Source organism: Grampus griseus (assembly GCF_964374135.1).
Source record: "Grampus griseus genome assembly, chromosome: X".
NCBI lineage: Eukaryota > Metazoa > Chordata > Mammalia > Artiodactyla > Delphinidae > Grampus > Grampus griseus.
In genome coordinates this window covers 48,388,189-48,415,067 of record NC_138999.1, presented here as the reverse complement: position 1 = coordinate 48,415,067, position 26,879 = coordinate 48,388,189, and the positions used below count along the sequence as shown (strand labels likewise).

Here is a 26,879-nt window from a genome sequence, read left to right as displayed (position 1 = left end):
AGGCTAACAATTCAGATACCACTATACAGGTACTCTGGAACTGAACAAGTAAGTAAGTAGATGGCAACGTGTGGGAGCCAGGTTTCTCACTGTTGGAGTGGAAGGTTAGAGTGAACAAAGGCAAAAGGCTAGGATAAGATGATCCATGTGGTAAGGGATTGGAGTAGGAGACATCAGTATGAACTCATGTTTAGCTTAATAAAGATATGGATGATTACATACAGAAACATTTGTAGATATGTATGTATAGATATACATGGGTTAGTGCACACATATATTTCCTTGCTCTGTTAGCTGAGATGACTTAGAAGCAAAAATACAAGTAGCAACAAGCATACCTAATGCCCAGATCTTCATTTCTAATACAATTCTCCATTAAAAGAAACCAGGACTCCTTAAAGAAATGGTTGATTACAGGATTCGGCAAAAAAAAATATAGAGGATGAGCTTGCAGCATCTTGTAGTGCTGGAAAATAAAGGTGTGCTAAAAAAAAGATGGGGGTCTGTCAAAAGAACATGGAAATCAACCCAAAAGAGTGCCCAACGACCAACGCTGGAACAATTTGAGTAACAAAATAAGTTGCATTGGACTATAACCCAAAGTACTAAATAAATATCCATAAGTCCATACTGATACAAGAAAATGATTGCATAAATAAATAAATGAGGGAGAAAAGACAACTCTACCACACAGAATTCCAAATAATTTATGTAGATACTCACCCTCAGGCATGTAGTGCATAGCTAACCACTCCTTAAGTGTGGGCTGCACATAGTGATTTCCTTCCAAAGGGTTTCCTTCCACCTTATGGAAGTGATTTCCTTCCACCTTATGGAAGGTGGGGTGGAATACAGAGGAGAAACCTGACAAACACTATCTCAGCCAGGTGATCAAGATTAACATCAAGGGTATAAGTCATGTTAATATGATGTGATGAAAATGGCAGTTCACCTCTGTGGTCTTCCTCCCCCAAACCTATAAGCTCAGTTTAATCATGAGAAAAACATCAGACAGATATTAATTGAGGGACCCCTTGAAACTGCCAAGGTCATAGGAAACAAGGAAAGTCTGAGAAATTGTCACAACCAAGAGAAGCCTAAGGATATATGACTACTAAATGTGATGTGGTATCCTGAACAGGATGCTGGAAAAGAAAAAGGATATTAGGTAAAAACTAAGAAAATCTGAATGAAGTTTGGACTTTAATTAATAATAATGTATCATTACTTCATTAATTGCAACAAATGTACATCTAATGAAAGATGTTAGTAATAGGGAAAACTGGGTTTGAGATATAGGGAAACTCTGTACTATCTTCAGAATTTTTCTGTAAATCTAAAACTGTTTTAAAATAAAAACTTTATTTAAAAAGAATTTAAGAATTTATTCTCACAAACCTTTCTGTCTTGCCTATAATGCACTCCACCTAATGTACTCAGCAGTTCATATTCTTCATAGTTTTTCCTGAATTTTCCAATCATAATTATCAATAGTAATGTTCAATTGCCAATCATCTACAAATGGAGGAATTCCACTGCAATAAATTCCAAGATATTATTCAACCCTATCGATCAAGGCCATTTTCCATGCCCTAGGCAACTGTCCACATAATGGTGGTTAGCTGGTGTGAGCACAGCAAATTCAATTAATTCCAAATGCTACCTAAGAGAGACAATTATTTTCCATCTCACTGTCTATTTAGCAAAGTTCCATGTGCTTTTGGTGTGGTACAGTATTATACTGTATTCGAGTACCTGTGCTCCATGAAATACTCTTAATGAATGCTGATATATTTCTTAAAGAATATGGAAATAATTTCTAAAGATTTTATCATTATTTGGAGGGAAGAGAGCAATGAAAATAGGGTTAGAATTGTTTCCTGACCATAGACAATTAATAAAGCATTAACAAAGTCCCTCATTACTTTGCAGGAAAAAATTTGAATAAAGACTTAGAGATACCAATATTTGGAATTCTAATTTGATTATCCTAGTTAGTACAACACTATGTTTTATAGTCTTTATTTATAAATAGATCATATGCTCCAATGCAAAAGATCCTGATGGGCACAGGTCAGTTATGAACTCTGGAAAAGGAGTCTAAAATCCAAACTCTGGAGAAAATGGGTAAGCCCTTAGACTCTACTGTGAAATACCATATCAACTACTCAATTATAAGCTTAACTTATGTATGATGGCAATTCACCTTTAACAACATGTCTTACACCTGCATAGAAGTCCCCTTTAACAGATTGGCCCTAGATATTTCCTAGTGCTTTAACAATTAGTCTACAGTGTGGAACTTGCACACTTAAAGTCAGGGTAAAACTTATATCAAAATAACAAGGCTAAAATAGTAAAAATCTACATATCATTTTGAAAAATACAGGTAGTCCTTAAATTTATGAGGGTTTATGGTCTGAAAAGACACTGTAACTTGAAATGAGGTAAAGCAAACCTGAGATATTATAGAAAGTGTTAGAATAGAAAAACTGTGTTCCTAATGTTATATATCAACGACCACAAGCACATTTTACTTACAATTTAGTCAACTGTAAATGATTTTGTGAGTGGTCTAAATTTTTCTGAAGCCTAACATATAAACTTGGACAAATACTGCAACCAATCATGTAAATTTTTCTTTAATTTGGTTTAATAATGTGATCCCTGGGAGAATGGGTGTGCAGGTCTGTAAGGCCTCAAGGAAACATCTGGGGAAGGAATCTGACCCGTATTTGTCTCATCTGTAAAATATTAATGATGGGTAGGACTAGATAGCTAATAGGATCCCTTCTTGGTGCTAGAATTCTATGATTTAGTCAGACTAGGTGGCCTTGGGAAGTAATGACCTGAAGTATTCAAGAGAGACTTGTTGAATATCTGCCAAGGAAAAGGGGTACCGTATGAAGACAACCTTTTCCAGGAGAGAGGCTGTGTCCACAATTAAGTGATGCAAACCTCCCCTCCCTGACCCCAGGAGAGGAAATATGCCATGTGGAGGTAGATCTGAGGTCCAGGGCCTGGAACAGAGGGTTTTATGTCCCAGAGACTATTATAAAACATTGATTGGGTAAACAAGTGTGTATATTATGCAACATGCTATAATGGCTAAAATAAATGGCTTAGATGTTCATAGCAGTTGCAGAACATCAAATTGCTTTCTGTTTGTCAGTTTTCACTAAATGCCTCTTATAGTTCCTTTTGAAACATAGGAATGCATGCTAATAATGCCATGTACTTAACATATTTTTTTCTTCCAACCCCTCACCTCTGTATAACGTGGCCCCAGTGTGTCATTTCTCATCATGCAATATGCACATAACAGTTGCTTTATGTAAACAGAAGAATAAACAGTACAGTGTAGCCCCTCAAGACATTGTCTCAACAGATTGCCATTTGAATGAGACTTGTGATTATAGCACTTTTGATATCCTATCCATAAAAAGTCCTCCTCTATTTGTTTTCAGGATCATCCTGGGTCTACTTGTTCCTGTCACTGCCCAACTTACTCTCCTGGAACACTTTTTACCCTACTGGCACGTCGATGTGTGCTTTGAATTTTTGTTCAAATTTAACAAAACAAAGAATGTAATTGTGCAGCAAAATCTTTAATCCTGAAGGAGGAGGAGGAAGAAGAGGAGGAAAAGGAGAAGAACAAAAAGATCCTTTCATTCCCTTTGATGGACTAAAGAAGCAAGAAGCACCAGCACTGTCTGAAAACCAAACTGTAAGAACAAATAGGATTGGCTTTACAAAACCTTGGAGCTTGGTATGGGACTCAGCTTATTCATTGAGAATGTGCCCTATACTCAGGACCCAAATCCCTGTAAATCTTACCAGCCAACTACAATGTTATGCCCTCTTCTGTCTAGGAACTTGAAAAAAGTCAATTTAGGACACTACCAACCACTTTGATGTACTGATTCAGAAATATGATAAGAATTCTATAAAACAAGAGGAAAGTAAGAACAAAAAGCAGCGTATGTTTGTTCACAGCCTTGAATTTGATTCCTGTTTTCTTATTGTAGGAAAAATGTCCTATCTCATAACAGGGACGGGAGGGGGGCAACCATGGGTGCCGCACTGGAATTCAACCCATGCGGAGGTTGAAAAAACTGGGGACTGGTCAGTGGAGAAATGAACGTGGAATATAAAGAGTCCCTATGGAAGATCAGCTATATTTTCCTCCAGTTTCGTCAGCCTGGCTCAGTGAACTGTTTCAATCCCATCCCAGAGGCAAGCTGAGTCAAAGAGGAAAAGATGGTCATGATCCCATTGCGCGCGCGCGCACACACACACACACACACACACACACACACACACACACACAAGAAAGAGACCAGTGCAGCTCTTCTAGTGCAGTCTGTGCCGCTCACATGGTGTCATGGCGCCGGCGGTGCAGAGACAGGTGGTCAGAGCGAGAAAAGCTACGATTGCAGTCTGTGCACCGGAAAGGCTTGATGCCTGTGTGCTTGCGGAAATGGCGGGTTAGCTCATCTGAGCGAGCAAATTTCCAGGAGCAGCCATCCCAGGTGCATTTATAAGGCTTCTCTCCTAAAAAAGGGAATATGACAAAACAAAGGGAGTCAGATAAGAGACGTTTGGATCCCGAAAAGATAACAGAGTACATAACCTTTTATAAAGTCAAAAAATTAAGCAATCACTTTAAAGACATGTTCTCTTTCACCTTTACTGAAGTCCCAAAGAGAAGCCACGATGGTTGAATGGAAAACACATAGGCTGTGCCTCAAACAGGCCTTTGCTTGAATCCTGGCTCTAGTACATAGTAGTTGTGTGACCTTAAATAAGTCACTTCTCCCTGGCTGGATCTCTGTTTTTTCATCTCTAAAGAGGGATAAAAATATCTCACAAGGTTGTATGAAACATTTTATCCTTTAAACACAGCCAATAAATGATAAAGCTGGGATCAAAACCCAAATCTTTGACATTTTCCACTATACCACACGGTAGTAACTGTATTTTCTCCTCTAATAGCTCCCCAAAAATAATAGTCTAAAATAGAGTTATACACACAGGAAGAATGTGTGGTTCACTGGAATGGGTCTTCAGTTAAGACTACAGGCCTTTTTCTGTGAAAGATCAGAAACTCAGTGGCATGGAATGGGGTGAGGAGAAGTGTCAAGTCAAACTTTTTGAAATAGTTACATGCTTGCTCAGTACCCCCAGGTTGCACCTGGGTTATATATGGAATATGTATGCTTTGGGTAGAAAACTATATGAAAAAAAAGTAATATAAAAAACATTAACACAGTATAACTCCATAATGGTGTATATGTCACATAACACATATTTATATACTCGGAATAAAGGCAATATCAACACACTTAAATATAAATTATGAGAGAAATTATTAACAGTGAGTGAATATCTGGAAAGTGAGGATGAGAATGAGAAGAGAAGATGAGAATCAGGTGAGAAGAGGATTTTTACTTTTCACCTTCCTGTATTGTTGGAATGTTTTAAAAATCATGTAGCTGTATCTTATAATAAAAATTTAAACGTAAAAAGGTAAGACGGTATGAGCAAAAAATAAATATTAACTATGGTTAAGTTAAGATTATGGGGTTAGGGTAACGATTGTTTTCTTTTTAATGTGCTTCTCTACTTCCCATCTTCTATGATGAGCATGTATAATCTTATAATCATAAATAAGAGATAATGTAGGTATTGGGTTGGCCAAAAAGTTCGTTTGGGTTTTTCTGTAACATCTTATGGAAAAACTTGAATGAACGTTTTAGCCAACCTGTACAAAATGTATTGGTATTTTAATGGTCTTTCTTACTTTGGCTCTTTCTCCTCTTCTCCTTATAAATACTCCAGAGCATTTTATTTTATGTTGTTCTAAATTCTGGTGGCAATCTTGTTTGCATATGCTGTTTTTCAACTTACTGCTCAACACTTATCAATCCTCCTAAGTGCTTACTAATTAACTGTACAGCTTTCAAACAATGGGCAACAGAATGGAATTCACTCTGACTCACAGTTGTGGAAAATACCAAGGCAACTATTTTGAGGATTAAATATGCCAATTACTGATCATTTCAATATACAGAAATTGCTGCATTAGCTGCTAAGAAGAATGAGATAGAGTTGGATGTAGTGAGAACAAAAGACGGCCAATGAAATGTTATAAAATGAAAAGAAAAAGCTACTGAATGGCTATGTACCACACACATACACACACACAGAGTAGGATCCCATTTATGTTCTCTAAACTTCTCTACCTCTGTGTCTCTGTGTCTGTCTCTCTGTTTTTCTCTCTCTCCCTCTCACACACACACACAACCCCCAAACAAAGAGAAAAGATCTGGAAGACTACACAGCAAAATACCAGTGGAAAGGAGAATGAGACTGTAGATGGTGTTTAGTGTGTAAATGGGATTTTTCAGTTTGGTCTATATAATTCCATTCCATCTCCACACCTCCAAACACTGCTATACATTTTGTTGCAATCTCTCAAGAATTTCTCTTACTTCTATCTTCTCTACAATCAAATGAAGAAAATTTGACTTGTAAAGCAGTGACACCCTGTGGTGATAAGAGCTCATTGCTAGAATACACAGATTACACAATTCAGCAAGGAGACCAATTTTTCCTATTGCAAAAGCTGTTACCTTTTATTATCATTGAACAGGCTCCTGTTTGTGCTAATGCATTTCATGTGGTACAACTCAACTCATGACCTTCATCAATACATCATCGATATTGAAGGACAAAACATACATAGGGAAAATAATAATATAAAATGTACATATTAGGGGCTTCCCTGGTGGCACAGTGGTTGAGAGTCCACCTGCCGATGCAGGGGACGCAGGTTCGTGCCCCGGTCCAGGAGGATCCCACATGCCACGGAGCGGCTGGACCCATGAGCCATGGCCGCTGAGCCTGCGCGTCCGGAGCCTGTGCTCCGCAACGGGAGAGGCCACAACAGTGAGAAGCCCGTGTACCGCAAAAAAAAAAAATGTACATATTAGCTATGTGACAAAGTATGATATAAGTTCCAAGGCTTAATAATCTGTGCGCTAGTGTGAAGGCATTAAGCTTGAAACATGGGTAGGTTTAGATGGGTAGAACAGTAGGTGAAAAGCAACCCAGTCAGTTGGGGGCATGGGCTGGTAGGAAGTACCATAAATGATGCATGGGGCATGGGATCAGCCATCCTGAATTCTGTAAAAATCTTTACAGAATTTCCATGAGATGGTCCCTATTACAAAGGCCAGACTAAAGAATTTGGATTTTAGCATGAAATGTAGTGACATACCAAAGAGGGGGGCAGTGAGAGTAGTCTGCCTCAGATATAGGCAATAAGGGGGATGCATTGACTATAAAGAATTTTAAAACAAAATAAACTAAACGTTTGCTCTTTGTTATCATCATGTTCCAGTTGTAAGTCAATGATAAGATACTCCTTCTGGCTATGACATCTCCCACTGCCCTGTCCCTCTTGGTACACCACTGCCAGAAGGCAGTGGTTGGGGGGTGGGGGGAGTGTGCAACACTAAACACCTTTTGAACTCGAGAGTGACTTGATCAAATCTGAATGTTGAAATGATCTAGCCATGATATGCAAGATGGATTACAATGAATACAAGGCTACTGGTGTAATCTATTGTCTGGCACATACTGGTACTCAAATCATTTATTGATTTGATGAAGGAATCAATAATAAATGTAACAGAAGATTGAAGTAAATAAAATCAGAAATAAGAGAAGAGACATTACAATGGATGCCACAAAAATAAAAAGGATTATAAGGGACAATTATAAACAGTTATATGCCAAAAACTAGACAACTTATAAGAAATGGATAAATTCCTAGAAACATAACCTACAAAAACTGAATTAAAACATAGTAAGCTTGAATAGATCAATAAAAAATAAGGAAATTGAATCAGTAATCAAAAATCTCTAAACAAAGAAAACCCCAGGACCAGAGGTCTTCACAAGTGAATTCTACATCCAAAGAATTTATACTAATTCTCCTTAAATCTTCCAAAAAATGGGAGAGGAAGGAACACTTCCAAACTCATTCCATGAGAACAGCATCACCCTGATATCAAAACCAAACAAAGCAGAAGATAAGAAAACTATAGGCCAATATCCTTGATGAATATACATGCAAAAATCCTCAATAAAATCCTAGCAAACTGAATTCCACTGTACATTAAAAAGACTATAGGGGGCTTCCCTGGTGGCGCAGTGGTTGAGAGTCTGCCTGCCGATGCAGGGGACACAGGTTCGTGCCCCGGTCCGGGAAAATCCCACAGGCCGCGGAGCGGCTGGGCCCATGAGCCATGGCCGCTGAGCCTGCGCGTCCGGAGCCTGTGCTTCGCAATGGGAGAGGCCACGACAGTGAGAGGCCCATGTACCACAAAAAAAAAAAAAAAAAAAAAGATTATACACCATGATCAAGTTGGACTTATCCCTGGGATGATGCAAGGATGGTTCGATATACTTAAATCAATGAACGTGATAAAACACATTAACAAATTTAAGAAAAAATCTGCATGATCATCTTAATAGATGGAGTAAAAGCACTTGAAAAAGTTCAGTATCCATTCATAATTAAAATGCTCAACAAAGTAGGTATATAAGAACTTACTTCAACACAAGACACACATGACAACAACTAACATCACAATCAATAGCAAAAAACTAAAAGCTTTTGTCCTAAGATCCAGCACAAGGTAAGGAAGCTGACTCTTCCCCTTTCTTTTCTTCATCGTACTGGAACTCGTAGCCATAGCATTATACAAGAAAAGGAAATAAAAAAGTCACCCAAGATGCTCAACATCACTAATTATTAGAGAAATGCAAATAAAAATTACAATGAGGTACTACCTCACACTGGTCAGAATGACCATCATTAAAAAGTCTACAAACAACAAATGGTGGAGAGGGTGTGGAGAAAAGGGAATCCTCCTACACTATTGGTGGGAATGTAAGTTGGTACAGCCACTATGGAAAACAGTATGGAGTTTCCTTAAAAAACTTAAAGGAAAGTTGCCATATGATCCAGCAATCCCATTCCTTGGCATATATCTGGACAAAACTAAAATTCAAAAAGATACATGCAACCCCTATGTTCATAGCAGCACTATTCATGATAGCCAAGACATGGAAACAACCTAAATGTCCATAGCCAGATGAATGGATAAAGAAGATGTGGTACATATATACAATGGAATATTACTCAGCCATAAAAAAGAATGAAATAATGCCATTTACAGCAACATGGATGGACCTGGAGATTATCATACTAAGTGAAGTAAGCAAGAGAACGACAAATACCATACGATATCATTTATATGTGGAATCTAAAATGTGACACAAATGAACCCATCTGTGAAACAAAAATAGATTCACAGACATAGAGATCAGACTTATGGCCAAAGGGGAGGGAGTGTGGGGGAGGGATGGATTGGGAGTTTAGTGTTAGCAGATGCAAACTATTATATATAGAGTAGATAAACAAGGTCCTACTGTATAGCACAGGGAACTATATTAAATATCCTGTGATAAACCATAATGGAAAAGAATATAAAAAAGAATGTATTCGTATGTATAACTGAATCACTTTGCTCTACAACAGAAATTAATGCAACATTGTAAATCAACTACACTTCAGTAAACGAAAGACACCCAAAACAGAAAGGAAGAAAAAAGTTATCTTCATTTGCAGATGATATGATCATATATATAAACAACACCAATTTTTTTAACATCTTTATTGGAGTATAATTCCTTTACAATGATGTGTTAGTTTCTGCTTTATAACAAAGTGAATCAGTTATACATACACATATGTTCCCATATCTCTTTCCTCTTGCGTCTCCCTCCCTCCCACCCTCCCTATCCCACCCCTCTAGGTGGTCACAAACCACTGAGCTGATCTCCCTGTGTTATGTGGTTGCTTCCCACTAGTGATCTATTTTATGTTTGGAAGTGTATGTCTGTCCATGCCACTCTTTCACTTTGTCACAGCTTACCCTTCCCCCTCCCCCTATCCTCAAGTCCATTCTCTAGTAGGTCTGTGTCTTTATTCCCATCTTACCCCTATGTTCTTCACGACTTTTTTTGTTTGTTTTCTTAGATTCCATATATATGTGTTAACATACAGTATTTGTTTTGCTCTTTCTGACTTACTTCAACAGCAAATTTTAAACAAACAAAAACTGACCTAATTAAAGGATTTAGAATTAATTAAAGAATTCAGTAAGCTTGCAATATACAAAATCAAAAGAGAAAAATCACTCATGTTTCTAAACACAAACAACAAAGTATCTGAAACAGAAGTGAAGGAAACAATACAATTCAAAATAGCTACAAAAAGAATAAAATAGGAATAAATTTAACCAATGAGGTTAGAGACTTGTACACAGAAAATTATACAACACCAATGAAGGAAATTAAAGAAGGTACAGACATCTTTCCATCTGGAAAGATATCGCATGTTCGTGGATTGGTAAAATTAATATTGTTAAGATATCCATAACTCAAAATGACCTACAGATTCAATGTGACTCCTATCAAAACCCCAATGGTGTTCTTTACAGTAATAGAAAAAAGAATTCTAAAGTTCATGTGGAACTGCAAAAGACCCTGAATAGCCAAAGCAATTTTGATAAAAAATAATAAGGTTGGAGGCATTCCAGGTCCTGATTTCAAAATATATTACAAAGCTACAGTAATCAAAATAGTAAAGTACTGACATGAAAATAGAGATATAGACCAATGGAATAGAGAGCTCAGATAGAAATACATGCATCTATAGTCAATTGATCTTCAACAACGTGTCTATAACAAACAATGAGAGAATAATGTCTTTGATGAATGGTGTTGGAAAAACTGGATATCCACATACAGAAGAATGAAATTGGACCCTTATCTCATATCATATACAAAAATAAGCTCAAAATGGATTAACATCTAAAATGTAAAACCAGAAACCATAAAATTACAGAAGTAAACATAGGGGGGAAGCTTCTTTTATTGAAGTATAATTGATTTACAATGTTGTGTTAGTTTCAGGTGTAGAGCAAAATGAACTGAATCATTTCACTGTACACCTGAAACTAATACAACATTGTAAATATAAATAAATAAATATATATATTTGAAGTTATATTTATACATGTATATTTCTTACCAGATTATTTTCCGTTACAAGTTATTACAAGATACTGAATATAACTCCCTATGTTATGCAGTATATCCTTGTTTCTTATCTATTTTAAGTATAGTAGTTTGTATCTGTTAATCCCATAAATCTAAATTATCCCTCCCATAATCCTTTCCCCTTTGGTAACCATAAGTTTGTTTTCTATGTCTATGAGTCTGTTTCTATTTTGTATAGAGATTCCTTTGTATTACTTTTCAGATTCCACATGTAAGTGATATCATATATTTGTCTTTGTCTGACTTACTTCACTAAGTATAATATTCTCTAGGTCCATCCATGTTGCTTGAAATGACAATATTTCATTCTTTTTTATGGCTGAGTAATATTCCATTATATATATACCACATCTTCTCAAACCAATCCTCTGTTGATGGGTAACTGTTTTTTTTCCCGTGTCTTGGCTGTTTTAAATAGTGCTGCTATGAACATGGGGTGCACGTATCTTTTCAAATTAGAGTTTTTATCTTTTCTGTATATATAATCAGGAATGGGATTGCTGTATCATATAGTAGCTTTACTTTTAGTTTTTAAAGGAATCTCCATACTGTTTTCAACAGTGGCTGCACCAATTTACATTCCCACGAACAATATAAGAGGGTTCCCTTTTCTCCACACCCTCTCCAACATTTACTATTTGTAGATTTTGATGATAGCCATTTTGACTAGTGTGAGATGATACCTCATTGTGGTTTTGATTTGCATTTCTCTAATAATTAGCAATGTTGAGCATCTTTTCATGTCCCTGATGTCCAACTGTATGTCTTCTTTGGAGAAATGTCTGTTTAAGTCTTCTGCCCATTTCTTGATTGAGTTGTTTGTTCTTTTAATATTGAGTTATATGTTTGTGTATTTTGGAAATTAACCCATTGTTGGTTGCATCATTTGCAAATATTTTCTTCAATTCCATAGGTTGTCTTTTCATTTTCTTTATGATTTTCATTGTTGTGCAAAAGAGTTTAAGTTTTATTAGGTCCAACTTATTTTTGCTTTTTTCCCTTTTGCATTGGGAGACTGATGTAAGAAAATGTTCCTATGATTTATGTCCAAGAATGTTTTCCCTATGTTCTCCTCTAGGAGTTGTATGGTGTCATGTCTTATATTTAGGTCTTTAAACCATTTTGAGTTTATTTTTGTATATGGTGTGAGGCAGTGTTCTAATTTCATTGATTTACATTAAACTGTCCAACTTTCCCAACACCACTTGTTGAAGAGACTGTCTTTTCTCCATTGTACGTTCTTGCCTCCTTTGTCATAGATTAATTGACCATAGGTGTGTGGGTTTATTGCTGGGCTCTCTATTCTGTTCCACTGAGCTATATGTCTGTTTTTGTGCCAATACCACAATGTTTGGATTCCTGTAGCTTTTTAGTATAGTCTGAATTCTGGAAGGGCTATACCTCCAGCTCTATTCATTTTCCTCAGGATTGCTGTGCCAATTCTGTTTTTCTGTAGTTCCATACAAATTTCAGGATTATTTAGGATTATTTAGGATTATTTAGGATTATTTAGGATTATGTGAAAAATGTCACATGGGTACTTTGAGAAAGATTGCATTAAATCTGTAGATTGCTTTGGGTAGTATGGCCATTTTAACAATATTAATTCTTCTAATCTAAGAGCATGGGTTATATTTCCATTTCTTTGAATCCTCTTCAAAGCTGAAAGCATTTCAGCTCTTGCTCTAAGACCAAGAACAAGACAAGGATGTCCACTCTCACCATTATTATTCATCATAGTTTTGGAAGTCCTAGCCATGGAAATCAGAGAAGAAAAATAAATAGAAGGAATCCAAACTGGAAAAGAAGTAAAAATGTCACTGTTTGCAGATGACATGATACTATACATGGAAAATCCTAAAGATGCCACCAGAAAACTTCTAGAGCTAATCAATGAATTTGGTAAAGTTGCAGGTTACAAAATTGATACACAAAAATCTCTTGCATCCCTATACACTAACAATGAAAGATCAAAAAGAGAAATTAAGAAAACAATCCCATTTACCATTAGAGCAAAAAGAATAAAATACCTAGGAATAAACCTACCTAAGGAGACAAAAGACCTGTCCTCAGAAAACTATAAGATACTGATGAAAGAAATCAAAGATGGCACAAACAGATGGAGATATATAAGATATTCTTGGATTGGAAGAGTCAATATTGTTTGTTAAAATGACTATACTACTCAAAGCAATCTACAGATTCAGTGCAATTCCTTGTAAATTACCAAGGGCATTTTTCACAGAATTAGAACAAAAAAGTTTACAGTTTGTATGGAAACACAAAAGAGCACAAATAGCCAAAGCAATCTTGAGAAAGAAAAACAGATCTGGAGGAATCCAGCTCCCTGTCTTCAGACTATACTACAAAGCTACAGTAATCACGACAGTATGGTATTGGTGCAAAAACAGTAATATAGATCAAGGGAATAGGATATAAAGCCAAGAGATAAACCCATGAACCTATGGTCACCTAATCTATAACAAAGGAGGCAAGAAACAACAATGAAGCAAAGATAGTCTCTTCAATAAATGGTGCTGGGAAAACTGGACAGCTACATGTAAAAGAATGAAATTAGAACACTCCATAAGACCATACAGAAAAATAAACTCAAAATGGATTAAAGACCTGAATGAAAGGCTGGACACTATAAAAGTCTTAGAGGAAAACATAGGCAGAACACTCTTTGACATAAATTGCTGCATGACCTTTTTTCATCTACCTCTTAGAGTAATGAAAATAAAAAGAAAAATAAACAAATGGGATCTAATTTAACATAAAACTTTTGCATAGCAAAGGAAACTTAAAAAAAAAAAACAAACCGAAAAGACAACCCACAGAATGGGAGAAAATTTTTGCAAATGAAACAACTGACAAGAGATTAATCTCCAAAATATACAAACAGGTCATAGAGCTCAATATCAAAAAAACAAATAACCCAAACAAAAAATGGGCAGAAGATCTAAATAGACATTTCTCTAAAGAAGACATACAAATGGCCAAAATGTACGTTAAAAAAGATGCTCAACATCAGCAATTATTAGAGAAATGCAAATCAAAACTATAATGAGGTATCAACTCACACCATTCAGAATGGCCATCATCAAAAAATCTACAAACAATAAATGCTGGAGAAGATGTGGAGAAAATATAAGCCTCCTACACTGTTGGTGGGAATGTAAATTGGTACAGCAACTATGAGAACAGTACGGAGATTCCTTAAAAAACTAAAAATAAAACTACCATATGACCCAGCAATCCCACTCCTGGGCATATACCCAGAGAATACCATAATTCAAAAAGATACATGCACCCTAATATTCATTGAAGCAGTATTTACAATAGCCATGACATGGAAGCAACCTAAATGTCTTTCAAAAGAGGACTGGATAAAGAAGATGTGGTACATATATGCAATGGAATATTACTCAGCCATTAAAAATAATAAAATAATGTAGCAACATGGATAGATCTGGAGATTATCACACTAAGTGAAGTAAGTCAGAGAAAGACAAATATTATATTACATCACTTATATGCAGAATAAAAAAATGATACAAATGAACTTATTTACAAAACAGGAACAGACTCACAGATTTAGAGAATGAATTTTTGGTTGTCAATGGGGAAAGGTAGCAGGGAGGGATATTTAAGGAGTTTGGGATTGACATGTACACACTGCTTTATTTAAAAAATAATAATAATAAATTATCAGAAGTAGTGTTCAAAGCATTACTAATAAAATGCTAAATGAACTTGCAAACTTGAACACTTTAGAATTTCACTAGAAACTAGAAAATATTTTAAAAAACAGTCAGGACTGAAGAATATAATAACTGAAATTAAAAATTCACTAGAAAAAAATAACAGAAGACTAGGTGATACAGAAAAATGCATAAGTGATCTGCAAGGTAGAATAATGGATATCACCCAATCAGGACAGCAAAAAGAAAAACGATTTAAAAAATTATGGTAGTTTAAGGGACCTTTGAGACAATATCAAATGTTCTAACATTCACATTATAGGGATTCCAGAAGGGGAAAAGAGAGAGAAAGTGTCAAAAATGAATTTGATGAAATTGCAGCTGAAAACTTCCCAAATGTGAAGAAGGAAACAGATATCCAGGTGCAGAAAGCACAGAGAGTCCTAAACAAGATGAATGCAAAGAGACCCATACCAAGACATTTCATAATGAAAATGGCAAAAATTAAACACAAAGAGAGAATTCTAAATGCAGCAAGAGGGGGATTGATCAAGATGGAGGAGTAAGAGGACATCGAGCTCATCTTCCCCATGAACACAGCAAAAATTCAACTATACATGGAACAAGTCACACAGAAAGCTAGCTGAAAACTGGCAGAAAGACTCGTATACAACCAAGGCTGTTAGAAAGATCCACATGTAATGTGGTAGGAAGGAAAGAAAAGTGATTGGATCAGGATCTGTGCCCCTGGGAAGGGCCTCAGAAGGAAGGGGAGAATGCACAGGCAGACACCAGCCCTTGGAAATGAGCCATGAGAGCCACAGATTGGGCACCCAAGTCCTGGACTCCTGAGCGGGAGAGATGAGCTCACTTGGTTGGTTGGAGGAATGATTGGACTAACAGGAGGGCTGTGGGAAGCCTGGACTTCACTAGTGATAAGCACGTGTGTATGTTGGCTTGCCTCTGAGGCAGGATGGAGAGAAGACTGATCTAATGATTGCCAGATTTCCATGGCCTTCTCTGAATGCATCCCAGCCTGAGCCCAGCAAATGCTTTGGCCTGCTCACTTCTTGCCACAGTGCCACACTGGATCTAGGGTTGCCATGACCAGGAAGAAGACCTGGCTGTAGAATGCAGAGGATACTGATTCCCAGAGGAGAGCCTGGGTAGAGTGGTGGTAGCTATTGTTAGTTCTTACTCAAGCAGTGCATCAGATGTAGCCCAAAACTCTGACAGTGGCCACTCTACCACAGCTCATGCCCTGTATATGCTGAGAATCCCCACAGGACTCCCACCTGCCCTGCATTATGATTCCAGAACTGGGTGGGTGCAGCAGAAGCTAGGGACTAAATCAGCTGTGAGGGACAAAGGGGACTTCCATCCAATGCTGTGTCTGAGCCAAGCAAGGAAAACAATTGTGGGTGCCTCCACAGGCAGTAAAATGGAGATAGCTTCATCCTCTGTCTGTAGCTGACATGAGCCTAGAGCTTGCACAGAGTCACATTGCTTCAGCACTCTGCCACTCTGGGGCAAGGACCCGAATCCTGGGAGAAGGGAAAACACACACTTAAACAGAGACAGCTCAGGCCTGACCCTCAGAGCTTCTGCTCCAGCAACATGGGATCAGACCCCACCTCTGATAGGGCCAAGATGGCTACTGAGCAGAGGGGAAGTTCCACCTCACACCCAGCTCCATCTCTAGCTTCTCCATCTCCAGCCCCACCAAAGTGATAGCTGCCAGCACACCCTGGGGAAAGAAATGACTTGCATCCACATCAAATCCAGCTCTCCAAGCAAAGGCATTGGGCACACACATTCTGTACAGGGCACTCCCACATAAGAACACCCCTTCAAGAAAGTAATAGGTAACTGTTTCACCTAAATTAATAGAGACAGAGAAATTTAAGCAAAATGAAAAGGCAGAGGAACTGCTCTCAATGAAAAGAGCAAGAGAATATACCTGAAGAAAATGAATAATGAAACAGAAATAAACAATTTGACAAATAAAGAATTCAAAGCATTGGTAACAAAAATGTTAAGTAAATTAGGGAAGATTATAGATGAACACAGTAAAAATTTTAACAAGTAGAAAACACTTAAAAAGCCCCATTAAGAAATGAAGAATTAAATAAGTGAAATAAAATACACACTAGAAGGAATGAATAGCAAATTAAGTGATGCATAAGAACACATAAGTGATATGGAAGGTAGAATACTGGAAATCACCCAATCAGAACTGCAAAAAGAAAAACCAATTTAAAAATAAAAGCAGTATAAGATATCTGGGATAACATTAAGCGTACCAACGTTCACATTATAGGGGTCTCAGAAGAAGAGAGAGAGAAGGGGATTGAAGATGTATTTGAGTAAATTATGGCTGAAAACTTCCCAAACTTAAAGATGGAAACAGATATACAAGTACAGGAAGCACAGAGGGTACCAAACTAGATTAACCCAAACAGATCTACACCAAGATATACCATATTTTTACAAATAACTAAAGTTAAAGACACAATTATATAGGAATCAATAGAAAAACAAAGTCATATACAAGGGAACATCCATAAGACTATCAGCTAATTTCTCTGCAGAAACTTTGTAGGCAAGAAGGGAATGGTATAATATATTCAAAGGGTTGAAAGGGGAAAAAACCCCCTGCAACCTATGATACTCTACCCAGCAAGATTATCATTCAGAATCAGAGAGATAAAGAACTTCTCAGACAAGAAAAAACTAAAAGAGTTCATCAATACTAAACCTACCATAAAAGAAATGTTAAAGGGTCTTCTCTAAGTGGAAAAGAAGTAAGAATCTATTGTAAAGGGAAAATCCCACCAGGAAAGGCAAATATATAGTAAGGATTGAAGATCAACCAATTAAGTAAGCCAGTACAAAGATTAAAAAGACAACATATTATAAAAGCAACTATAACTACATAAACAGTTAAGAGATAAACATGAAGATGTAAAATATGATGTCAAAAAAAACAAAACATTGGGGAGGGAAGTAAAAAATGTGGATTTTTTAGAATGTGTTTGAAGTTAAACGACTATGGGTTTAAAAGAGTAGATATAGTTATAGATCAACATATATGAACCCCATGCTAACCACAAATCGAAAACCTATGTAGAGACCCAAAAAATAAAAATAAGGGAATACAATAATACTACTTTAAAAAAAATCATCAAACCACAAGGGAAGAAAAACAGAAGAAGAAATGAACAGAGAAGAACTACAAAAACAATCAGAAAACAAGTAATAAGATGGGAATAAGTACATACCTATCAATAACTACTTCAAATGTCAATGGACTAAATGCTCCAATAAAAAAATATGGTGACTGAATACCAAAACAAGACCCATGTGTATGTTGCTTACAAGAGACTCACTTCAGAGTTAAACACACACACAGAAGGAAACTGAGGGGTTGGAAAAATATTTCATACAAATGAAATAAATATGAAAGTAGAGGTAACAATACTCAAAGACAAAATAGACTTTAAAACAAAGGCCATAACAAAAGACAAACAAAGGCATTATATACTGATAAAGGAATCAATACAAGAAGATGATATTTTGTTAACATATAAGAACCCAATATGGGAGCACCTAAATACATAAAACAAAATGACAATAATTCAATAATAGTAGGGAACTTTAACACTCCACTTATAGCAATTGACAGACCATTTGTACAGAAAATCAATAAGGCAACAGTGGTCTTAAATGACACAATAGTCCAGTTGGACTTAATAGATATCTATAGGACATTTGATCACAAAACAGCAAAATACACATTTTTTTCAAGTGCACATGGAACATTCTCCAGGATAGATCACATGTTAGGCCACAAAAGAAGCCTCAATAAATTTAAGAAGATAGAAATAATATCATGTACTTTTTCCCAACAACAATGGTATAAAACTAGAAATCAATTACAAGAAGAAAAATAGGAAAAGCACGAACACATGGAGACCAAACAACAGGCTTCTACAAAAACCAATGGTTCAATGAAGAAATCAAGGAGGAAATCAGAAAATACCTCCAGGTAGATGAAAATGGAAACACAAGTTTCCAAAATCTATGGGATGCAGCAAAAGCAGTTCTAAGAGGGAAGTTTTGTCAATACAGGCCTACCAGAAGAAACAAGAAAAATCTCAAAAAAACAATCTAAACTTCCATCTAAAAGAATTAGAAAAAGATGAACAAAGAAAGCCCAAAGTCAGCAGAAGAAAGGAAATCATAAAGATCAGCAAGGAAATAAATAACATGGAGATCAAACAAAAACAAAACAATAGAAATGGTCAATGAAACTAAGACCTAGTTTTTTTGAGAAGATAAACAAAATTGATCAATCTTTATGTAGCCTCATCAAAAAGAAAAGAGAGAGGATACAAATAAACAAAACAAATGAAAGAGGAGGAAATAACAATGAATTACACAGAGATAAAAAAATTAAAAGAGAAAACTATCAATAGTTATATGTCAACAAAATGGAAAACCTAGAAGAAATGGACAAATTTCTAGAAACATACAACCTTCCAAAACTGAACTAGAAAGCAATAGACAACCTAGTCAGAATGATCACTAGTAGTGAAATTAAATTTGTTACCAAAAAAACAAAAAAAAATTCCCAGCAAACAAAATTTCAAGGTCTGTTGAATTCAAAGGGAAATTCTACCAAACATTTAAAGAAGAGTTAGAGTTACCCTGGTGGTGCAGTGGTTAAGAATCTGCCTGCCAACATAGGGGGCATAGGTTTGAACCCTGGTCCGGGAAGATCCCACATGCCACAGAGCAACTAAGCCCATGCATCACAACTACTCAGCCTGCACTCTAGAGCCCGTGAGCCACAACTCCTAAGCCCATGTGCTGCAACTACTGAAGCCCATGTGCCTACAGCCCATGCTCTGCAACAAGAGAAGCCACTGCAATGAGAAGCCCGTGCACCACAATGAAGAGTAGCTCCTGCTCGCTGCAATTAGAGAAAGCCCTCACGCAATCAATGAAGACCCAATGCAGCCAACAATAAAATAAGTAAAATAAATTTTTAAAAAATAAAGAGTTAATACCTATTCTTCTCAAACCATACAAAGAAATTATAGAGGATGGAGTATTCTCAAATTCATTATACGAGGCCACCATTACCCTGATACCAAAACCAGAAAAAGAAACTATAAAATCAAAATTATGCACCAATATCTCTGATGAATATATATGTAAAAATCCTGAACAAAATATTAGCAAAAGGAACCAACAGTACATAAAAAGGATCTATGGTTAAGTGGGACTTATTCCAGGGTTGCAAGAATGGTTCAATATTTGCAAATCAATCAAAACAGATTAACAAAAAGAAGAATAAAAATCATGAGATAATCTCAATAAGCACTGAAGAAGCACTTGACAAAATTCAGCATGTTTATAATAAAAACTCTCAAAAAGTGAGCATAGAGGGAATATACCTCACCATAATAAAGGCAAGCCTACAGTTAACATCATACTCAATGATGAAAAGATGAAAGTTTTTTCTCTAATACAGTGGTCCCCAACCTTTTTGGCACCAGGGACCAGTTTCATGGAAGACAACTTTTCCATGGACTGGGGTGGTGGAGATGGTTTCGGGATGATTCAAGTGCATTACATTTATTGTGCACTTTATTTCTATTATTATAACATTGTAATATATAATGAAATAATTATACAACTCACCATAATGCAGAATCAGTAGGAGCCCTGAGCTTGTTTTCACTTGCCACTCATTGATAGGGTTTTGATATGAGTCTGCAAGCAATTGATTTATTATGGTCTCTGTGCAGTCAAACCATTCTGCTAATGATAATCTGTATTTGCAGCCACTCCCCAGTACTAGCATCATTTCCTCAGCTCTACCTCAGATCATCAGGCATTAGATTCTCATAAGGAGTGTGCAACTTAGATCCCTTGTATGCACAGTTCACAGTAGGGTTTGTGCTCCTATGAGACTCTAAGGCCACCACTGATATGACAGGAGAAGGAGCTCAGGCAGTAATGCAAGTGATGGGGAGCAGCTGTAAATACAGATGAAGTTTCACTCGCTTGCCCACTGCTCGCCTCCTGCTGTGCAGTTTGGTTCCTAACAGGCCACAGACCAGTACCAGTCATTGGCCCGGGGGTGGGGACCCCTGCTCTAATACAAAGAACAAGACTAGGATGCCCATTATTGCCACTTCTGCTCAACATAGTATTGGAAATTCATGTTAGAGAAGTTAAACAAGAAAAAGAAGTAAAAGGCATCCAAATTGGAAGGGAGGAAGTAAAACTGTCACTATTTGCAGATGACATAGAAAACCTGAGGTTTATAACAAAAAGCTATTAGAACTGATAAATGATTTCAGTAAAGTTACAGGATACAAGATTAATATACAGAAATCTGTAGATTTTCTATACACTAATAATGAACTAGAAGAAATGTAAATTAAGGAAACCATCCCATTTACAATCACATCAAAAAGAATAAAATACCTAGGAATAAACTTAACCAAGGAGATGAAAGACCTATACTCTAAAACTATAAAACATTGATAAAGAAATTTGAAAATAATACAAAAAATGGAAATATATTCCATGTTCTTGGATTTGAAGAATTAATATTGTTAAAATATCCATACCACCCAAAGCAATCTACAGATTTAATGTAATCCCTATCCAAATACCCATGACATTTTTCACTGATCTAGAACTAGTAATCCTAAAATTTATATGGAACCACAAAAGACCCTGAATAGCAAAAGCAATCATCAGAAAAAAAGAACAAAACTGAAAGTGTCATGCTCCCTGACTTTAGACTATACTACAAAGCTACAGTAATCCAAACAGATTGGTACTGGCACAAAAACAGACACATATATCAGTGGAACAGAACAGAGAGCCCAGAAATTAACCCATATACATATAGCCAATTAATCCATGACAAAGGGCACAAAAATGTACAATGAGGAAAAGACAGTCTCTTCAGTAAGTGGTGCTGGGAAAACTGGACAGCTACATATAAAAGAATGAAATAAAGCATTTTCTAACACCATATAAAAATAAAATCAAAATATATTAAAGACCTAAATTTAATATCATAAACCATAAAATGTCTAGAAGAAAGCATATGGGGGACACTCTTTGACATAATTTGTAGCAATATTTTTTTTGGATCTGTCTCCCCAGGCAAAGGAAACAAAACAAAAATAAATAGATGGGACCTAATTAAACTTAACAGCTTTTGCACAGCCAAGGAAACCATCTACAAAATGAAAAGGCAACCTACTGAATGGGAGAAAATATCTTCAAACAGTATGTCCAATAAGGTGTAAAATCATATATATATATATATATATATATATATATATATATATATATAATGAAAACGTCATATAAAAAAAGAAGAACCTAATGAAAAAATGGGTAGAAGACCTGCAGACACATTTTTCTAAAGACATATACATGGCCAACAGGCACATGAAAAAAATGCTCAACATCACTAAACATCAGGGAAATGCAAATCAAAACCACAAAGAGGTATCACCTCACACCCTTCAGAATGGCTAATATCAAAATGTCTACAAATAACAAATGTTGGATAAAATGTGGAGAAAAAGAAACCCTAGTACACTTTTGGTGGGAATGTAAATTGGTGTAACCATTATGGAAAACAATATGGAGGTTTCTCAAAAAACATAAATAGAACTACCATATGATCCAAGCAATTCCACTTCTGGGTATATATCTGAAGAAAATGAAAATGCTAGTTTGAAAAGACTAGTATTTTCAACGTTGGAATAGCACCCCAACGTTCATAGCAGCATTATTTACAATAACCAAAATATGGAAGCAACCTAAGTGTCCGTCAACAGAAGAATGGATAGAGAAGTATATATATATACTCAATGAAATATTACTAGGCATAAAAAAGAATGAAATTCTGCCATTTGCAGCAGCTTGGACGGCCCTAAAGAGTATTATGTTTAGTGAAATAAGTCAAACAGAGAAAGACATATTTTATGATATCACTTACATGTGGAATCTAAAAAATAATATAAATGAATGTATATGCAAAATAGAAACAGACTCACACGTGTAGAACACAAACTTGTGGTTACCAAAGCAGAAAGGGAAGCGGGGAAGGGGTAAATTAGGAGAATGAGATGAAGAGATATAAACTACTATTATAAAATAGATAAGCAGCAAGGATATATTGTATAGCACAGGAAATTATAGCCATTATCTTGTAATAATTTATAATGGAGTATAATCTGCAAAAATACTGAATCACTATGCTTTATACCTGAGAATGATATAATATTGTAAATCAACTATACGTCAATAAAAAAAGATGTGGTACACACACACACACACACACACACACACTGGAATATTACTCAGCCATAAAAAAATAAAATCTTGCCATTTGAAACAAAGTGGATGGACCTGGACAGTATTATGCTTAGTGAAATAAGTCAGACAAAGACAAGTATAAGTTTTCACTTACATGTAGAATCTAAAAGAAGAAAACAAATGAATAAATATAACAAAACAGAAAGAGAATCACAGATATAGAGAATAAACTAGTGGTTACCAACGGGAAGAGGAATGGTGGGTACAAATTTCAGTTCTGCAAGATAAATAAGTCCTAGAAGTCTAATGTACAACAATGTGACTGTAGTTAACAATATTGTATACTTGAAATTTGCTAAGAGGGTGTATCTTAGGTGTTCTCATGAGACACACACACACACAAGGTAACTTTGTGAGGTGATGGACGGGTTAATCAGTTTGTTTGTGGTGAATATTTCAGAATGTATACATATCAAATCACCCATTTTTACATCTTGAATATGAACAATTTTAATTTTCAACTATAAAGTTGGAGGAGAAAAAGAATAAATTAAGACAAAAAGCCTAACTGTGTGGAAGTGAGACTGGAATTGAAAGGATACAAATAATAGCTCACATATATTGAGAGTTTACTATATGTCAGACAGTATTCTAAGTGTTTAAACTATTAATATTCCCAGATAAGGAAACTGAGGCAAAGAAAGGTGAAGTAACTTTCAGCTAATGAGTGATAGACTGGGATGTCAAATTCAGGCAGTGTAGTTTCACAGTGTATGCTCTTGGCTATTATGTTTACATCCTCAATAAATGAGCTATTTGAAAAAAGAAATAATAGAAGTTTAGAAACACATAACTGGGGGCACAGAGAATGTTAAGAATCAATCATTAATTTTGAGCCTGAGTGAATGGGTGATGCTGTTATTAAAAACTGGGGCTTAACTGTATGTTAAATGGAAATTGTTGTATCTGTACTTTCTGCTTTGCATGATTGTATGCTCAAAGGAGATGAAGGGCTGCATTGCATACTAGAGGTGGTATCCAGATAAGCTAGAGCCTCATGGCTCTCTGCTGAGAATATCTACCAGAGACAAGGATATCACTCTCTGGAACCCCTCGCAATGAACCCCAATCTTTAGAGTGCAATAAAGCAGGCATTTCTTCAGCTGTCTCAGTTCCAAAGAACCTGTGGGATACCAGTAATAGAAAAAAAGTATACCCAGGTTGCATACCAAGGTTGGGTTCTATACAAACTCTAATACAGTACATGTTTACAAGAAAAGAGGCCCCCTTCCTAGTCCAGGGTGTCCAAATCTCACTTCTGAGCTGGAGATGATTGGGGGTGAGAAGTCTTCAAGGAGAGGGTACAAACTGATGACTAAAAAGCTATTTCTGGCCCATAGGCAGGTTTCTTTGAATCTATGGTGTTATAAAATTTGTTTAATTACATGACAACATTCAAAATCTAGGATGTTTCACATAAAAATCATGATTCTTGGGTTTCCCCGGTGGCGCAGTGGTTGAGAGTCCGCCTGCCGATGCAGGGGATGCGGGTTCGTGCCCCGGTCCGGGAAGATCCCACATGTCACGGACCGGCTGGGCCCATGAGCCATGGCCGCTGACCCTGCGCGTCCGGAGCCTGTGCTCCACAATGGGAGAGACCACAACATTGAGAGGCCCACGTACCACAAAAAAAAAAAAAAATCAATCATGACTCGTTTTAATTTGGGAGATTTGGTAATACTTATTTGGAGTTGAGTGATAGTTCTCCTTCAGATGGGGCAATTTGCTCACTCCCTCAGCACCCCCCTCAGCCCCCAGGTCTGCTTTACTTATTCTTTCGAATGTCCACCTTTCATTTCTAATGAGAACAAAGATATGTTATAGGTTGGTAAATGATGCTGAGCTCCAAAAGCCTGCTTTAATTTCACTGTACTTTTCAATACTCAATAAAACTTGTAGGGCTCTGGTAGCAAGGGAGGGAGTCTTATCTGCCTTAATCTTCTTATAAATGTTATGACTTCCCAATTAGAAAGACCTACAGGTGCTCAATGGGAATGATAACTATTCAGAAGACACCAGGTTTAGTGTTTTCTTAGGCTGGTTTCATGAAAGCTACCGTAGAGTAGAAACAAGACATAGGGGTAAAAGCCATGAATGGAACCTGTGCCCATGAGTATAACTAGATCAACCTTTGTTTCAAGACTTTCTTCTCTTCCTGTCTCTCAGAGACTGTGTGTGTGTGTGTGTGTGTGTGTGTGTGTGTGTGTGTGTGTGTGTGTGTGTGTGTGTTGGGGGTAGAGTGGAGGTGGGCAGACCTGTATGGATTCTTCGGTGGGCTTTCAGGTGAGAGCTTTTTGTGTACACTTTGCTGCATCCCGCAAAGTCACACTGGTGAATCCGTCTTCTCTTCAAGTCAAGGGACTCTTCTCCCTGCATTTGGCTCATTGCTGCTGGCCTGAGCAAAGAAAGAGAGATAAGGCCAAATAGTGATTTTAAAGTGGAGGCTAAATAAATGGACTTACATATAATGAGATCACCTCATACATGCATTTAATTTATGCAAATTTAATACCAGCCCCCCCCCCAATAATTGAAATAGCTCAAGCAATTCCCTCAACTAAGCCATTCTGCTCAGTAAATGCAGGTCCCAGAAGGTGGTAATGTTTCTTTGGGTGATTTCTGTTCCCAAGCAATATGAGCATTTCACTTTAATAAGCTTCAGTCTTAGGTTTAAAGAAATGTATTTTTCATCCAACATGGTTGCTAAAAGACAAGCCAATGATAAGGTTGCTTTAAACTTACAGAGACAAACAGAATGCAACTGTACTTTATAGGAAATTTGTATATTTTCCAAGGGTAAAAATTGATGATCTACAATTAAAACATTACTGTGTCATAACATCCATGTCCATGCACATGTGTGCATACAAGCTCATACCTTCGCTGAAAAGGCAGTTTACTTATAGTTTGTTGTCCTCGAATTCTTACTATTGTGTCTGAGAATTTGTTCCACTTTTACCACAGACACACACATATATACACAGAGACAGACCTGAAGTAAAGATAAAAGTACTTACTCTTGTACCTGAATACCCTGTAAGGCTGAGGATCCACTCTCAATTGCACTCTCCTCACTGTCACTTGGGATCTCCAATGGAGACATGGAGGTGGGGTCAACTTTAACTAAAAGCAAAGAAAAGGAGCAGTGTGGGCTACAAATATATGAACCTCTAATCATTTTCAGGATTCCCAGTTTGGCCCACAATGAAAAGTAGCAGCAAGATAGAGAAATAAAGAAAAAGCAAAGATGGAAGAAGTATATTTGTATGGAAGGAAAAGAAGAGCATTTAAAATTTTAGCAGAGCGGGATAAAGAAATTTCTTTGAGGGAAGGGTAGTGTGGAGCATTGTCACTAGAATGAGCTTCTCTAGGATAGTGAGCAAGATAAGATAGTGGGTTTCCCTAGGATAAGGTCTGGGTACGATTCAACTCCCTATCTCGAGGACCCAAGACAGTGTCTGTTGAAAAGTCAGGTTCAATTTGTATTTGTTGAATCAAACTCTAAATAGTTCCCTGGCTGTCCTCAGATCAATGCCTAGGCTCATGCTAGAGGTG

At 36.6% G+C, this 26,879-nt stretch overlaps 1 protein-coding gene across 3 annotated transcripts in view; it reads right to left on the bottom strand.

The window, feature by feature from the left end:
- Positions 1 to 4,372: 4,372 nt before the first annotated feature.
- Positions 4,373 to 26,879, bottom strand: part of KLF8 (KLF transcription factor 8) — a gene marked incomplete at both ends in the record, with an annotated part of 60,232 nt that continues 37,725 nt past the window's right edge. For 2 of the 3 annotated variants that reach the window (XM_082681488.1, XM_082681487.1), the window contains 3 exons: positions 4,373 to 4,554; positions 25,580 to 25,719; positions 26,342 to 26,447. In XM_082681488.1, coding sequence (XP_082537614.1) covers positions 4,373 to 4,554; positions 25,580 to 25,719; positions 26,342 to 26,447 — 428 coding nt within the window. The remainder of the gene's footprint in view (positions 4,555 to 25,579; positions 25,720 to 26,341; positions 26,448 to 26,879) is intronic. The other variant, XM_082681489.1, reaches the window with a different exon arrangement.